Here is a 16725-nt window from a genome sequence, read left to right as displayed (position 1 = left end):
CAGAGCAAATCCCCGCCTCCTGTTAGAAACCCAATCCATCCCTACTGGTTTCTGTAAATAATGATAAGACATAACATTACTCTGGCCAATTAGGCTCCTGTAGGTGAAGAGTATGCTGTAGGTTAGTCTATGTCTCAAATGGCACCCTTTTCCCTATCTTGTGCTCTACTTTTCACCAGAGCCCTATGGGCCGTGGTCAAAAGTAGTGCACTATATAGGGAATAGAGTTCCCATTTTGGATTAATATGTTTCGGGTGAGCGCAGTGTGATTGTGTGACTTTTCAAGGATGGTTTTTGTTCATGCTTGAAGGACTAAGGCAAAAAAAATGTAATACATTTTTTTATTGATTTAACAACTTGCTCGCTACTAATAATCCGTAATTGACAATCAATTGACACGTGATAGAGGGAAATTGAGACCTGGTACAGAATTGGATATTACCATGGTATGGTCTGACAATAACTGCATTTCGTTTTTGGGTTCATTTTTGGGATCGTGTTTTCACAACTAATATGTGCCTTGATTAAATCTTTGTTTGGTCTCTTCCTCTAACAGTTTTAAGGTCTTCTTTGTATGCCTGAATGCTTTCAAGGGAATTTTCCTTTTGCAGGAAAATGGACTAATAACGTGCACTCACTCACACACCAAGTCACCTCTTTCCTGTGTGTCTTTCTGTTCTCGACTAGATCATTGCCACCAACTAACAGAGATCATAGAAATATATAAAGTAGAATGGCAAAAAGAGAATGTCATCAAAGCAATGGGACCTGTCTGTTTGTTATCTATATTGTAAGGCAATAGGGAATTCCATCAGCTCTCCCTCTACCTAAAATGTAGCTTGAGCTAATTCACAGAATGTTTAGGCATGGAGGTATAAAGTGCAAATATTAGTGGAGCGACAAACGTGTCCCCAACGTCCTTGACCTTTTTGCTTGACTGTCAGTCTCAGGGAGGGGATCACAATTTTAGATTTAACTACCAAACCAAATGCACCCTTTTTGAGATCCTTTTTGTGTTCATATATAGAGAGATTTAGAGTTATTATCCTTTATTGTTCCGGATAATGTCATTATTATTATTTATATTTATACCCCCAATCTTTTTTTATTTTTGTATAAAAAAAAAAAATGTAACCTTTATTTAACTAGGCAAATCTATTCATCCAATATATTGTTATTATCATTCTACTATGAAAAATATGGCCATTAACTTGTATTATATTTCCCTGAGGCTATTAGGCCAAAAAATACTAGCTAGCTAATGGGAGCGTGGGGCTGATTAGTAGTTTGTGTATTCTCTCCAAACATGGCTCCTCTTGAGAGTTGTATTTTTCACGTCTTGCCACCTCTCTAGTTTATCACCGGGCAAGATTGAGAACTCTTCCCATTTACTACCAGTATGCATCTGTGGGAGTCTTTCAAGTTATCCCCCAACACAAAACACAGACTGTCTGTGTCCCTTGAAAGCATTCAGGCATACAAAGAAGACCTTAGGAAATAGGGTGCAATTTGGGATCCAGCCAATGTCTTTTCAAAGGAGAATATTTGTAATATTGCCATTGACCCTGTTTATTTGAATATGAGCTCTGTACAATGAAATCCAGCATGGCTCTTGCAGCAAGTTTGCATGTCCTTTGCCATTAACTTTGCACGAGGTGCTTTTTCCCCCGCTCTTTTCTCTTTTGTTCTCTCTTAAATTATTTCTGACAAATGTATGCCATTGTCATAAAATGTGCCACATGCATGCCTTTCACACTAACGCAATCATTTATCTTTCCTTACGAGTGGGATGGAAAAACCTTTGCTTCTCTCTCACCTTGCAAATGATTTCCCTGTTCCAATTCAAATGTTCATGATGCGATGAGGATGAGTGTGACGGCCGGGTCTTGAGAGGCAACTAGTCAAATGTATTGAGCAGCCATTTTGCTGCTTTTGTACTAACACAATTTGAAATGAACATGCTGGTATTTAAAATGGATTTGACCAATTGCCAACGTGCCCCATCAATACCCTGGTATTTCAAAGAGTAATTTGACCAATCACCAATGTGCCACCCCGTTCTCGCAGTGAAGCCTGACAATTCGTCAGAGAACGAAGGCCTTGTTATTCTTCTCCTGTCACACTGTTATCTTCTCTAATGAATAAATAACTTTATTTTCCCCACACCATATGAGAAATGATGCTAATGCTAATGATAGTGAGGGGAGAATATCAATAAATGCCACCGCTCCTGATGACATTTCCTTCAGACGTTTGTTTACTAGGGAGTTGTTCTATAATGGAGCACTAGAGATGCTCATTAGCATACACACATCCAGCAATAACCAAGCATTAGTCCAATTATTATTAGGTCTACCTTTAGGTCGTTTTTTTCTCTTAGAATTGACAGGAATTATGTCACGGTTTTAGCGAGAATGAGGTGATACCTTGCGTGGGGAAATGGATGTTAGCACATAAAGTGCAATTCCCCCTCAAGCTCCTCCCTGACAGTGATGCTCCTTGGGGTTTTTCAAGATAATGTCTGATCTTTTTGGTCAAGCCGCCAAAACAATAACTCAGAAAAGAGACATGTTTTAATGTTCTCGCCATGTAGTCTTATCAACACTGAAACAACACCAGAACAATGCTGGAGATAGTAGTCACTCACCTCTATGTGATTCAAGGTCCCGATTCTCCCGATAATAACCAGACCGTGTGAAGATATCCTCAAAGTTAGACAATGATACGCTAGATTCATCAGAGGACGACTGGGGAAATGTGGATTTATGGTGAAAAGCACAGTGCACATGATCAAGCGGCAACACAGTTAAAACTGACTTTATTGCCGCCATAAACTCTGATAGAGGAGAGGGAAGCCGAGCGTCAAATGGGAGAGTGGGAGAGGGAGATGGAGAGAGAGATTGATAAAGAGAGCGAGAGAAAGAATGAGAGCGAGGGAATTACAGTCGACTACAGAGAGCCAGGGAGGCAGAAAGAGAAAGAAGGGAGCGAGAGAGTGAGTGAGTGAGTGAAGGAATGCAGAGAAGGCAGAAAGTGTGATAGAGCGAGTGATTGAGAGAAAGAGAGAGAAAGATGGAATGAGAGGCAGACGGAGAGATCAAGCGATGGAGAGAGAGAGTATGTCTTCGCTGTCTTGATGTGCAGTGACTTTGTAACTTCCTGTGATCAGTGTACACTGCACGGTGCTTCTCGGAGTGCAGCTGGCGGGCGAGAGAGAGGGTTGTGCTCAGCTGCAGATTAGAATACATTTACTAGGCTGACAGACACCCACCCACTGCGAGACACGCTGCTGTAATAGAGAAAACGCTCCCCACTGCCCGCCACTATTGACAGATAACAAGGTTAAACTCCAGAAATCATGCTGACTGCATGAGCTCCAAGGTGATACGCGGCGTCGCTAAATCTGACACCTGAAGTCAAGCACAGATGGCAGCTGATTGATTTTGGCCTTTGGGAGATGAGAGCAACCTGTTTGTTTTACTGTGGAAAAACTGCCATTTTAGGGGTTAATTCCATGGGAAATCAATCAAGCGCAAAGACAATTGGATTTGTGTCAAATTTTGACGTTTTTCTAAATGAGAACAAACTGAATAAACTGATCTGAAAATGTTTGTTAAATCATCATGATACAGATAATTTGAACTGTCTTTTTTAATATTATATTATATTGTCATTAACATTGAGCTCCTGTACAGGCTAATTAAAGTCCACAAATATAAAAACAGTCCCCAAATAAAAAAAATATTAAAATAGGAACCGACTCACATAGAGGCCAAGTGAACAGGAGACTCCATATTCTTTCAAAATGGCTGCCAAACGAACAGACACTGTCTTACCATGATGCACCCTCAACTTTTAGTTCAGCTATGTTACCCTATAAGTGTTTAGTAGTGAATGTAGCCGTGTGAGCGCAGTGTGTAGCCTATGTAATGTCAGAATAAGGTGCGCTTGATACCTCTTATATTTGAGAGGACATTCTTGGCCTACTAATGATTGTGCCGTTTGTTGTCTTTTTGCACATTAACTCCTCTCCGCTGACCGCTGCATGCAGATCACTGGGAGCAAAGTCACGGTAAGTACGCCCTTTATATTATTACGCTTTGTGAGTCGTGTTCCTCTCATGCGTCTCTCCCTCTCCTCCCTCCCCTTTCTTCTCCTTTCCCTTTTAAAAGATTCTAGTCTAGTCAGTTTGTCCCCGAATCTACAAGTAAGGTCATTTTATTATGGCTTACATATTTTTTTTCCAGCAATGTCATCGCTAATAGGCTGTGATTTGGAAAGGCTATACGTTGTTGACACAATTCTTGCATGCAAATTGGAACACTTTTCCAATGAAGGATTTCTAAATTATACAGCCTTGCAAATGAACTGGGGGCTCTTTTGTTGGTCTAAGTCGTTTCTCTTTTTGAAATGGATTGCAGACTAACCCATATTAGCATTTAAATATTGTAATACCAGGGATGAGCAATAGTTTTTAGGCAAATAATGATAATCTGCAATCTAATCTGTTTATTGGAATGGTTTGCATCTAAATGGCTTTCATTGTGTTAATTTTTTCCTTGAGACAGCACACTGAGAGAATGCATCACTTAATTAGATTGCATTACACACACACACACACACACACATACACACACACATGCACACAATGCGTTTGCTGATTGAACAGTGGAAAATATATTGAGTGCATTATTCCTCAACCTTCCAGAAATGTCAGCCCGGTTTAATTTAGCGGTGGGGTATTCGCCGCAATACATCTGAATTTGTTGTCAACACCCCCTGTCTCAATCCCACAACATTAAGGCATATCTCCTATGTCTCAGAAATGTACACCGTTGTTTGTGTTGTTGCTGTCACTTTTCTCCCCCACTAGCTCGCAAACAACCCTAGTAATATTTATAAATATACACTGTCCAAGGAGGCTGCCGAAGTTTCTTCATTTCTCCGCCACTGTAATACGGTAATTGCAGATCTGCTCTGGCAATTTCTCACAACGTGAAGCCCTATTGCCTATTGTGAGAACGGCATTCCGTTTTTGGGGGGCAGGGCTTTTGGGGGGAAAAAAGCTCTCTTATTGCTTTTTGCTAGTGTGAATTGTCACCTTTAATGGCGTTTTATTGCTTTCATAAGCCTCCTTCAGGATTAAGGAGGCCCAGAGGCTTAGAGGGAATGAGGACAAGGTAAACCAACCAGTACACTGTGACCTGGGCTGAGTCCCAAATGACACCATTTTCCCTATGTAGTGCAATACTTTTGAGACCCCTATGGGCCCTGGTTAAATCTAGTGCATTACCTAGTAATTAGGGTGCCATTTTGGATGAAGAAGACCTGGTCTGTGGTCTACTGATGGGCCCAGACAAACCTTCTTGTGTTTTGACTCTCTCTACAGACAGAAGTTTTTTGGTGTTGATTCTTTGACAAACTGTTATTTTTTACAAGGTTATTTCTGTTGCAAAAGTAGATTATTTAAGACATTGTTACGAACCGAAATGTGTTGTCTTGATCAGCAGGAACAGAGTTCATTGTGCTGAGGAAATAGGTTGTGATAGAGGTGTACGAAGACTGTTTATCCGAGAGCAGCAAAGGCCTAGTTTGAAGTTTTGAACTGTCTCAGTGTGCCACTCAGACAGCTCTCACTTTGAAGAAGTTTCTCAAAAATCTGAGGATGCTAGTAAGATTTCCCCTGAAGTCTCTGACCTTTAACCTCTCCCTCAGTCAGACTCACATCAGTGCCTCGTGGAGCGGGCTAACACAGAGCTAACACTGAGAAAGCAGGGAGCTGTCAGTCTGAAGAGACTTAAAAAGCTCCACTCAGAACCTAAAGAGCCAGTCAAGAGAGGAGTTTAGCTCAGTTAGCCTGGTGTGGCTTCGGATTGGGCTGGAAGATTCCCATTTTCACACTGTCATTGTGGTGCCTCTGAGGGATCCTTGTGCAGTCGGGGTGGTTGGGAGGGCTGGGGGAACTGAAGGTACTGTGTGGTCTGTAGGGAGCCTGCAACACTTATTCCTCTGTCTCAACCATGAAATCTATCTGGCACCTTCCCCAGGTAGGGGCGCGATGGGAGGCGGAGGAGCGGGCGGTGTAAATTGCCTCTAATTCAGTCTGGCCAGTGTGTCCACATTCACCTCTGCCACTGCTGAAGTGTGTCTCATCTGCCTTTACACCTTGTTGATCGAGCTAACGGGGGAAGATGAGGACCACAAAGTAGACGAATGTCAAGTTGCCTGCAGGCAAACTAGACTGGTAAATAGACAGGCAGGCGGACAGGCTGGTTGCAGTTCTAGCGTCTATCGACCAGCTTGATGACTTCATAGGTCGTCTCTTTTTAAAACAAGGATGATTTACATCACAACTCAACTGCCACGCTGGAACAACAGTGTTTCAATTGGTCCTGTGGTGCGTTAGTGCGAGCTGCCTGCGAACCACCAGTTACACGCAGGCAGGGGCAGGGCAGCCCCAGTCGGAATGCAGCTCTTGAAGTACCCTGTACCGCTGTTTCCAGAGAGATGGATTTTAAGGGGTTACATGCCCTGCCCTTTAGGAGCTGATCAACTGGAGGAGATCGATATCCACATGACCGGCCGTCCCTGAGACTGAGCACATTTCCAAGATAACATACTGGTCAGCCTACAATATGTCAAGGGGTGAGAAAGGGGGAGGGGAGGAGAGAGCCTTAAACACCTCAGACCTTGGGGACTGGAGGAGTCTGTTGGATTGGTGATGGCTGAATGGGTCTATTTCAGAGAATCATGTTTTTTTTTCGTCTGCCAGAGTAATGGACAAAGCTTGTTGTTTAAAAAATGAATTACATCTGGCTCACCCTTGGGACGCAGGCCTAACCTCTTCACTTGTATAAAATGGCCGAGGCCGGTTTTTAAGGATGACCTCTTTTAGTGGTGTGAAAGTGAGCTGTATGTATTGGCTGACAAGACCTCCCCAAGGAGCGCTAGAACAGTTTAGTGACAGAATAGAGCTTTGAAGTGATTGGAGAGAGTAGTTAGTTTCCCCCCAAAAGTAGAGGCGAAGGACATTCAACGAATGTAGGAAGAACAGGACATAAAAAATATTGCAGACAGCATATTTAATGATTGGCATTGGCTTGAGTGTATTGAGTGTATTATACAATTTAACAGATTATTCTTCCATGAACTTGAATCTTTTAACATGTAACCTTTTAATGATATGGTATTCGATTAATTATCCTGTAGTTGAGGACGCACAGTATCTATTTATTGAGCGCGCTCAGACACTTTGAGGTAGGTACCATTGAACACGGAGAATGGCCAATGCTTTCTAGCGTCTTTTGTTCCAATGTTTGAGGAGAGGCACTTAGAACAATTCTCATTTAAGCTGAAATGGTATGCTTCTCTCCCGATTCCGCCTCTTTGTTCCTGTGTATTCCAGAGGAAGGCTGTATTCCCAGGCAAATCGATAACCTTGGCATTTGTTTTGCCTGTTCTGCTCATTTAATTGGCCAATGACATATCAAGCGCGGCACGCACTCCAAGGCTTTTCGTCACCTGATGCACTCCTGCTCATTGTGTTTAAGGCCTGTTTAAGGCCTCGATGGATAGAGGGAGGGATGGCTGCAAAGACAGAGTTAGAGGAGCATCAACTGCCACCACTTATTTCACTCACTACCCTTCCTCGCTACCAGCAGCAATGGTTTTTGGTGGGCCTTTTGTAAAAACAAAATCTGAATGAAACCAATACCACCCTCCCTCATCCCCTCTTCCTTCCAAGCCCCACACATCTGAAAATAATTATTTGTTTCACATCAACACAATTATCCCAGAAACCCTAGACCCACTCCAATTTGCATATACCGCACCAACAGATCCACAGATGACACAATCTTTATTGCACACCAAACTGCTCTTTCACACCTGGACAAAAGGAACACCTATGTGAGAATGCTATTTATTGACTACAGCTCAGCGTTCAACCCCATAGTGCCCTCAGCTCAACACTAAGCTAAGGACCCTGGGACTTAACACCTCCCTCTGCAACTGGATTCTGGACTTCCTGACGGGCCGCCACCAGGTGGTAAGGGTAAGTAACAAAACATCCGCCATGCTGGTTCTCAACACGGGGGGCCTCTCAGGGGTGCGTGCTCAGTCCCCTCCTATACTCCCTGTTCACTCAAGACTGCACGGCCAGGCACGACTCCAACACCATCATTAAGTTTGGTGATGACACCACAGTGGTAGGCCTGATCACCGACAACGATGAGACAGGCTATAGGGAGGAGGTCAGAGACCTGATCGTGTGGTGCAAGGACAACAACCTCTCCCTCAACGTGATCAAGACAAAGAGATTGATGTGACTACAGGATCTAAAGAGGACCGCGCACGCGCCCCCATTCTCCTGATGGACGAGGTTGGAGCAGGTTGAGAGCTTCAAGTTCCTTGGTGTCCACATCACCAACAAACTAACATGGTCCAAGCACACCAAGACAGTCGTGGAGAGGGCACGACAAAAGATATTCCCCTCAAAGGCTGAAAAGATTTGGCATGGGTCCTCAATCTCAAAAGTTTTACAGCTGCACCATTGAGAGCATCCTGACGGGTTGCATCACTGCCTTGGTATGGCAACTGCTCAGCCTCTTGACCGCAAGGCACTACAAAGGGTATGAGTACGCCCAGTACATCACCGGGCCAAGGTCCTGCCATCCAGGACCTCTATAGTAGGCGGTGTAAGGAAAGCCCTAAAAATGGTCTCAAAGACTCCATCCACCCTAATCATAGACTGTTGTCTCTGCTACCGGCACGCAAGTGGTACCAGAGCCCAAGTCTAGGTCCAAGAGGCTCCTAAATAGCTTCTACCCCAACCTTAAGACTCCTGAACAGCTAATCAAATGGCTAACCAGACTATTTCCATTGCTGCCCCCACCCCCTCTGGAACACTCTGCTACTCTATATTCTATGCTAGTCACTTTAATAACTCTATCTACATGTACAGTTGAAGTCGGAAGTTTACATACACCTTAGCCAAATACATTTAACTCAGTTTTTCACAATTCCTAACATTTAATCCGAGTAAAAATTCCCTGTCTGTCAGTTAGGATCACCACTTTATTTTAAGAATGTGAAATGTCAGAATAATAGTAGAGGAAATGATTTATTTCATCTTTTATTTCTTTCATCACATTCCCAGTGGGTCAGAAGTTTACATACACTCAATTAGTATTGTAGGCATTGCCTTCAAATTTTTAACTTGGGTCAAACGTTTTGGGTAGCCTTCCACAAGCTTCCACAATACGTTGGGTGAATTTTGCCCATTCCTCCTGACAAGCTGGTGTAACGAGTCAGGTTTGTACCCCCTTGCTCGCACAGGCTTTTTCAGTTCTCCCACAATTTTTCTATGGGATTGAGGTCAGGGTTTATATGGCCACTCCAATATCTTGACTTTGTTATCCTTAACCATTTCCCACAACTTGGAAGTATGCTTGGAGTCGGTTGTTCATTTGGAAGACCCATTTGCGACCAAGTTTTAACTTCCTGACTGATGTCTTGAAGAGTTGCTTCAATATATCCACATAATTTTCATTCTCATGATCCATCTATTTTGTGAAGGGCACCAGTCCTCCTGCAGCAAAGCACACCCACAACATGATGCTGCCACTCCCGTGCTTCACAGTTGGATGTGTTCTTCGCTTGCAAGCCTCCCCCTTTTTCCTCCAAAGCATAACGATGTGTATTATGGCCAAAACCGTTCTATTTTTTTCATCAGACCAGAGGACTCCAAAAAGTACGATCTTTGTTGCAAACCTAGTCTGGCTTTTTATGGCGGTTTTGGAGCAGTGGCTTCTTCCTTCTGAGCGCCTTTCAGGTTATGTCGATAAAGTCTCGTTTACTGTGGATATAGATACTTTTGACCTTTCCTCACATCTTCACAAGTCCTTTGCTGTTTTCTGGGATTGATTGCACTTTCGCACCAAAGTACGTTCATCTCTAGGAGACAGAACGCGTCTCCTTCCTGAGCTGTATGACGCGTGCATGGTCCCAACAGTGTTAAAACTTACGTACTATTGTTGACAGATGAGCGGGGTAGTTCAGGAATTGGAAATGCTCCCAAGAATGAACCAGAACATGTGGAGGTCTACAATTTTTTCTATGTTCTTGGCTGATTTCTTTTGATTTTCCCATGATGTCAAGCAAAGAGGCACTGAGTTTGAAGGTAGGCCTTGAAATACATCCACAGGTGCTCCTCCAATTGACTCAAATGGTGTCAATTAGCCTATCAGAAGCTTCTAAAGCCATGACATCATTTTCTGGAATTTTCCAAGCTGTTTAAAGGCACAGTCAACTTAGTGTATGTAAACTTCTGACCCACTGGAGTTGTGATACAGTGAATAATAAGTGAAATAATCTGTCTGTAAACAATTGTTGGAAAAGTTACTTGTGTCATGCACAAAGTAGATGTCCTGACCGACTTGCCAAAACTATAGTTTGTTAACAAGACATTTGTGGAGTGGTTGAAAACGAGTTTTAATGACTCCAACCGAGGTGTATGTAAACTTACGACTTCAACTCTACATTTACATTTACATTTAAGTCATTTAGCAGAYGCTCTTATCCAGAGCGACTTACAAATTGGTGCATTCACCTTATGATATCCAGTGGAACAACCACTTTACAATAGTGCATCTAACTCTTTTAAGGGGGGGGGGCCTTTGTCCTGCCTACATATTACCTCAATTACATTGACACCGGTTCCCCGCACATTGACTCTGTACCGGTACCACCTGTATATTGCCCCACTATTGTTATTTACTGCTACTCTTTAATCATTTGTTATTCTTTATCTCTTACTTTTTTTTATAGGTATTTTCTTAAAACTGCATTGTTGGTTAAGGCATGTAAGTAAGCATTTCACTGTAAGGTCTACACCTGTTGTATTCGGCGCATGTGACAAATAACATTTGATTGGAAATAAGCTATTAAACTGTGTGTGGACCGTCAAGCAGAGTTGATGTGGCACATGTCCTTTGTGCTTTGAAAGACTGGTAAAGAACTGTATTCCCGCCTGCCCCTGGCTAGTGTTCAGTATGGATTCCAGTTGAATATTTAGATCACCGGTTTTAAATGTGTTGTGAGACAGTATCTTTGCGGAGACTTTCTTGGGATGACATTTAAAGTTGACAAAAAATATATTTTGATTTTTGGAGTATCAAACCATGCCTCTTTTCCTCTGTAAGTTTGTAGATTTTGGGCAGTATCAAACCATTGTATTTCCCATTACTGAAACACATTGATGTCTAAGAGATTCATGTAGTTGATTACATGGGAGTGCATTAAGGAATTATTTAGACGCCTTCCCTTTACTCCACATTTTGATTTGTTACAGACTTAATTTATTAAATTGTTTTTCCCCCTCATCAATCTACAGTAAACACAATACCCGATAATGACAAAGCAAAAACTGTTTTTTATACATTTTTATACATTTTTCTCAAACTCTGTCAGGTTAGATGGGGAGCGTCAGTGCACAGCTATTTTCAGGTCTCTCCAGAGATGTTCGATCCGGTTGTGTGGCTGTGTGCTTAGGGTCGTTGTCCTGTTGGAAGGTGAACCTTTGCCCCAGTCAAAGTTCCTGAGAGCTCTGGAACAGGTTTTGATCAAGGATCTCTCTGTACTTTGCTCCGTCCATCTTTGCGTCGATCCTGACTAGTCCCCCATTCCCTGCCGGGGGAAAAAATCCCCACAGCATGATGCCACCACCATGCTTACCCGTAGGGAGTGTGCCAGGTTTCCTTCAGACGTGATGCTTGGCATTCAGGCCAAAGAGTTAAATCTTGGTTTAATCAGACCAGAGAATCTTGTTTCTCATGGTCTGAGGGTCCTTTAAGTGCCTTTTTGGCAAACTCCAAGTGGGCTGTCATGTGCTTTTCCGAATGCATTGTGTATGTTTTATATTTGACCTGTTGAGGTGATATTTTGATGATATCTACTCACGAAGAGTCAGGGGATGCTCTACTGCAGGTATTCCCGAACTGGGGGTACGCGCAATGCCGTCGGGGGTACGCCAAATAGAAATGTGATTCACATTAAAACATTTTTTTTTTTTATTCTTCACGTTTTCAAACAGTCCATTTATATTTTCCAACGGGGCTATACATTTGGGTGAGGTTTATTTGTTGCTGGAGTAGCCTTGTTTCACTTTCAAAAATAAAATTAAACCATCTAGTGTTCTGCGAAATAACAACACAATGTCAAATACAGGTAGCCTAGATAATTAACATCCAATCACATTAACCGTTACAAACGTAGCTGCTGCTCATGCTGCCCATGTTGGTATCTGTACTGATGACTCAAAAGCCATGACAGGGAGACATAGTGGAGTGGTAACACACGTGCAAGCAGTTGCTCCCGATGCCACTTGGGTACGCTGCAGCATCAACGAGAGGCTCTTGCTGCCAAAGGAATGCCTGACAGATGGAAAGACGTTTTGTACACTACAGTGAAAATGGTTAACTTTGTTAAAGCAAGGCCTCTGAACTCTCGTGTATTTTCTGCACTATGCAATGATATGGGCAGCGACCATGTAACTATTTTACAACATATAGAAGTGCGCTGGTTATCAAGGGGAAAAGTATTGAAACTTTTTTTTAAATTGAGAGACGAGCTTAAAGTTTTCTTTACTGACCATCATTTTCACTTGTCTGACCGCTTGCATGATGATGAGTGTTTCACACAACTGGCCTATCTGGGTGATGTTTTTTCTCGACTGAATGATCTGAATCTAGGATTACAGGGACTCTTCGCAACTATATTCAACGTGTGGGACAAAATTAAAGCTATGATTAAGAAGTTGGAGCTCTAACAAGGACAACCCACAGGTTTTTCCATCATTGTATGATTTCTTTGTGTGCAAATGAACTCAATCTTACGGACAATGTCAATTGTGATAAAGCGAAGCACCTGAGTGAGTTGGGTAAGCAATTACGCAGGTACTTTTACGAAACACATGACACAAAAAACTGGATTCGTTTTCCCTTTCATGCCCTGCCTCCAGTCCAGTTACCGATATCTGATCAAGAGAGCCTCATCGAAATTGCAACAAGTGGTTCTGTGACAATTGAATTTAATCAGAAGCCACTGACAGATTTCTGGATTGGGCTGCGCTCAGAGTATTATGCCTTGGCAAATCATGCTGTTAAGACACTGATGCCCTTTGCAACCACGTACCTATGTGAGAGTGGATTCTCGGACCTCACTGCATGACAACTAAATACAGGCACAGACTGTGTGGAAAATGATTTAAGACTGAGAGTCTCTCCAGTACAACCCAACATTGCAGAGTTATGTGCATCCTTTCAAGCGCAGGTTTCTCATTAACCTGTGGTGAGTTATTCACAATTTTCGATGAACAAATAAGGTTTTATACATAAGATGGTTAAATAAAGAGCAAAATTCTTGATTATTATTATATTATTATTTGTGCCCTGGTCCTATAAGAGCTCTAAGAGCCGGGTTGTGACAACTCACACTCATTCTTAAGTTTAATAAATGCATCGTATGGTGTGTGTGCTGCAGGCTTACAATGATGGCAAAAAACAACATTTGAGAGTGCGCTGACCCTGGTGCTAGAGGGGGTACGCAGCTGGAGGTTGAATGTTTTGAAGGGGTACGAGACTATAAAAAGTTTGGGAACCACTGCTCTACTGGGATCATTTCAGTCATTACAAACAACACATCTATCTTCTTCAAGCCATATTGTACTGTCTATAAGCCTATGATTCCCTGCTATAACATCAGCAATGCAGCACCATTAGGCCTATATTGAGTCTGTAGATCAGTGCTGTTTGTGTTGTGCGCTAGGGCATCAATCATATTCAAGTTTCCCAGGGCTCAGCATGGATTGACAGTAAAACAATATTAATTTTCATTTGTCCCCTCGCTCTTCCCCCGAGCCCTTTATTAATACTTCAATATAGAAACTTGGTACGCAGACACCTTTTGGCATACAATTTTAATGTCTTTCAGTCCAACTCTAATTCAGAAATGTCAAGTGTAGATCTGATTGATTCATGCTTTATACAATTCGGAGACCTTTTCTAGGTTATTTCTACGTCTGTTGAGTCTGTCGGAATTCGGCAGCATATTGGTTTTGAGAGAGCAAAGGGATTTAAATATAGTGCTCATGAATTGAATTAAACAGCATTGTGCAGGAGTTTGCATTTCTGCCTCTTGACGAGACATGCTATTTATTAACTTCCTCTCTTGTATACATGGCATTGTAGCTGTTCTGTCACTCCAAGTTGGATGTTTCAACCGAACAAAAAACAAATAATTCAGTGCCTGTTTATTCTTCCAATGTACAGTGCATTCAGAAAGTATTCAGACCCCATGACTTTTCTATTCTAAAATGGATTAAATTGTTTTTTTCCCTCATCAATCTACACACAATACCCCATAATGACAAAGCAAAAACAGGTTTTTAGAAATGTTTGCAAATTTATAAAAAAGTAAACAACTGATATAACATTTGCATAAGTATTCAGACCCTTAACTCAGTACTTTGTTGAAGCACTTTTGGCACCGATTAAAGACTTGAGTCTTCTTGGGTATGACGCTACAAGATTGGCACACCTGTATTTGGGTTGTTTCTCCCATTCCTCTCTGCTGATCCTCTCAAGCTCTGTCAGGTTGAATGGGGAGCATATTTGCACAGCTAGTTGAACAATCCTGTCTCTGAGCTCTACGTACAATTCGTTCAACCTCATGGCTTGGTTTTTGCTCTGATATGCACTGTGAACTGTGGGACCTTATATAGACAAGTACAGTATGTGTCTTTCCAAATCATGTCCAATCAACTGAATTTATCCAATCAAGTTATAGAAACCTCTCAAGGATGTTCAATGGGAACAGGATGCACCTGAGCTCTATTCAGTCTCATGGCAAAGGGTCTGAATACTTACATAAGTAAGGTATTTCTGTTTTTTATTTTTAATACATTTGAAACACTTCTAAAAAAAAAAAAAAAAACTGTTTTCACTTTGTCATTCTAGGTTATTGTGTGTATATCGATGAGGAAGAAAATGTATTTAATCAATTTTAGAATAAGGCTGTAACATAAGATAATGTGGAAAAAGGCAAGGGGGCTGTATACGTTCCGAATGCACTCTATTCTAATGTTGTATACTGTATTACTACTACACTATTACAATACTATTGTTTGCAACATATTTGCAGCATTTCTCCTAGACTATTTGCCCATGCTTGGCTTGGCTAACCTTTCACTAGATTCAACTGAAATGTTCCTGTCTTCAAACGCCCACCTTGGTCGTAAGATGAGTGTAACTGTGGGAGAGGTAAAGTGCAACAAATATAGAACATGATTTCTGAACTGTGGTAGGTAGCAGCGTAACTCGTGGGAGGAACCTCTGAGTGAACACACTCCCCAACTCCCACAGCAGAGGAAAAAGCGGAGAAGTCCCTTCTCTTTTAAGTGTGATGATCTTTTTTCTTCTTATCTCTTCTCACCTCCCCTCTCCTCTTCTTTTCTCTCCTTACGCCTGTTCTCTCATCTATACTCTCGTCTCCCCACCACTGCATTATACTAAATACAGGGCCTTCAGAAAGTATTCGCACACCTTGACTTTTTCCATTACATTGAAACTTGCACCTTGTTTGCAAATAAGGCACTAAAGTAAAATATGTCAAATAAATATTTTTTTTGTCCTGAATACAAAGAGTTATGTTAGGGGCAATTCCAAAACAACACATCACAGAGTACCACTGAGTGCTCATCTTTTAAAGCATGGTAGTGGCTGCATAATTTCATGGGTATGCTTGTCATCGGCAAGAACTAGGATAAAAAGAAACGGAAAAGAGCTAAGCACAGGCAAAATCCTAGAGGAAAACCTGGTTCAGTCTGTCTTGAAGACTTGAAAATGGCTGTCCGGCAATGATCAACAACCAACTTGACAGAGCTTGAAGAATAAAAAAAAATGATAATGTGCAAATATCGTACAATCCAGGTGTGCAAAGCTCTTAGAGACGTACCCAGAAAGTCTCACAGCTGTAATCACTGCCAAATTTGATTCTAACATGTATTGACTCAGGGGTGTATACTTATGTTAATGAGATATTTCTGTATTTCACTTTCAGTACATTTGCAAAAATGTCTAATAACATGTTTCCCTGTTTTTTTCAAATCAATTTTGAATTCAGGCTGTAACACAACAGAAGGTGGAATAAGTGAAGGGGTATGAATACTTTCTGAAGGCAAAGTACATCTCTTTTCAAAGGAAGAGAGACAATCAGGCTTCGTGCTTTCAAAGGTAGAGAGCTGGATCTCATTATTTTGAAGGGAACATGAAAGGGCGTCTGGAGTGGACATGGTATGCTGATATTGAAAGCATATGGAGTGTGTGTGTGTGTGTGTGTTTTGATGACCTTGTCCTTGTGTTTGTAAGTAGCACTGTCTTTGGCCCTGCAGCAACATCATGACTTGAACATGTCCTCTACTCTCAGATTTGGATATTAAGGAGAAGAGGAAGAGAGAGTGTGATGGAGAGAAAGAGCCAGAGCCAAAGATAGAGGGAGAGAGCAAGACTATATTGAGACAGAAACACAGGGAAAAAAAGAATTGTGTGTGTATGTGCCTGCTTTTTCTGTGTGTGTTTGGCACGCCTGCTTGCCTGTGTGTCTTCCGCTGTGTGTGTGTTTAGCTTTGTTTGTGTGTGTGTGTGTGTGTGTGTGTGTGTGTGTGTGTGT

The 16725-nt window shown here is 41.9% G+C and overlaps 1 protein-coding gene across 1 annotated transcript in view; it reads left to right on the top strand.

Annotated features, from left to right (window-relative positions):
* Positions 1–16725, top strand: part of LOC111967632 (protein diaphanous homolog 2-like) — a 622518-nt gene that overhangs the window by 34465 nt on the left and 571328 nt on the right. Inside the window, 1 exon segment of the mRNA XM_023992819.2 lies at positions 4052–4072. Within this exon segment, the coding sequence (XP_023848587.2) occupies positions 4052–4072 (21 nt within the window).

This window comes from Salvelinus sp. IW2-2015, linkage group LG8, assembly GCF_002910315.2.
Source record: "Salvelinus sp. IW2-2015 linkage group LG8, ASM291031v2, whole genome shotgun sequence".
Classification (NCBI taxonomy): domain Eukaryota; kingdom Metazoa; phylum Chordata; class Actinopteri; order Salmoniformes; family Salmonidae; genus Salvelinus; species Salvelinus sp. IW2-2015.
The sequence above is the reverse complement of the archived record's forward strand: the minus strand, read 5'-3'. Positions and strand labels throughout refer to the sequence as shown.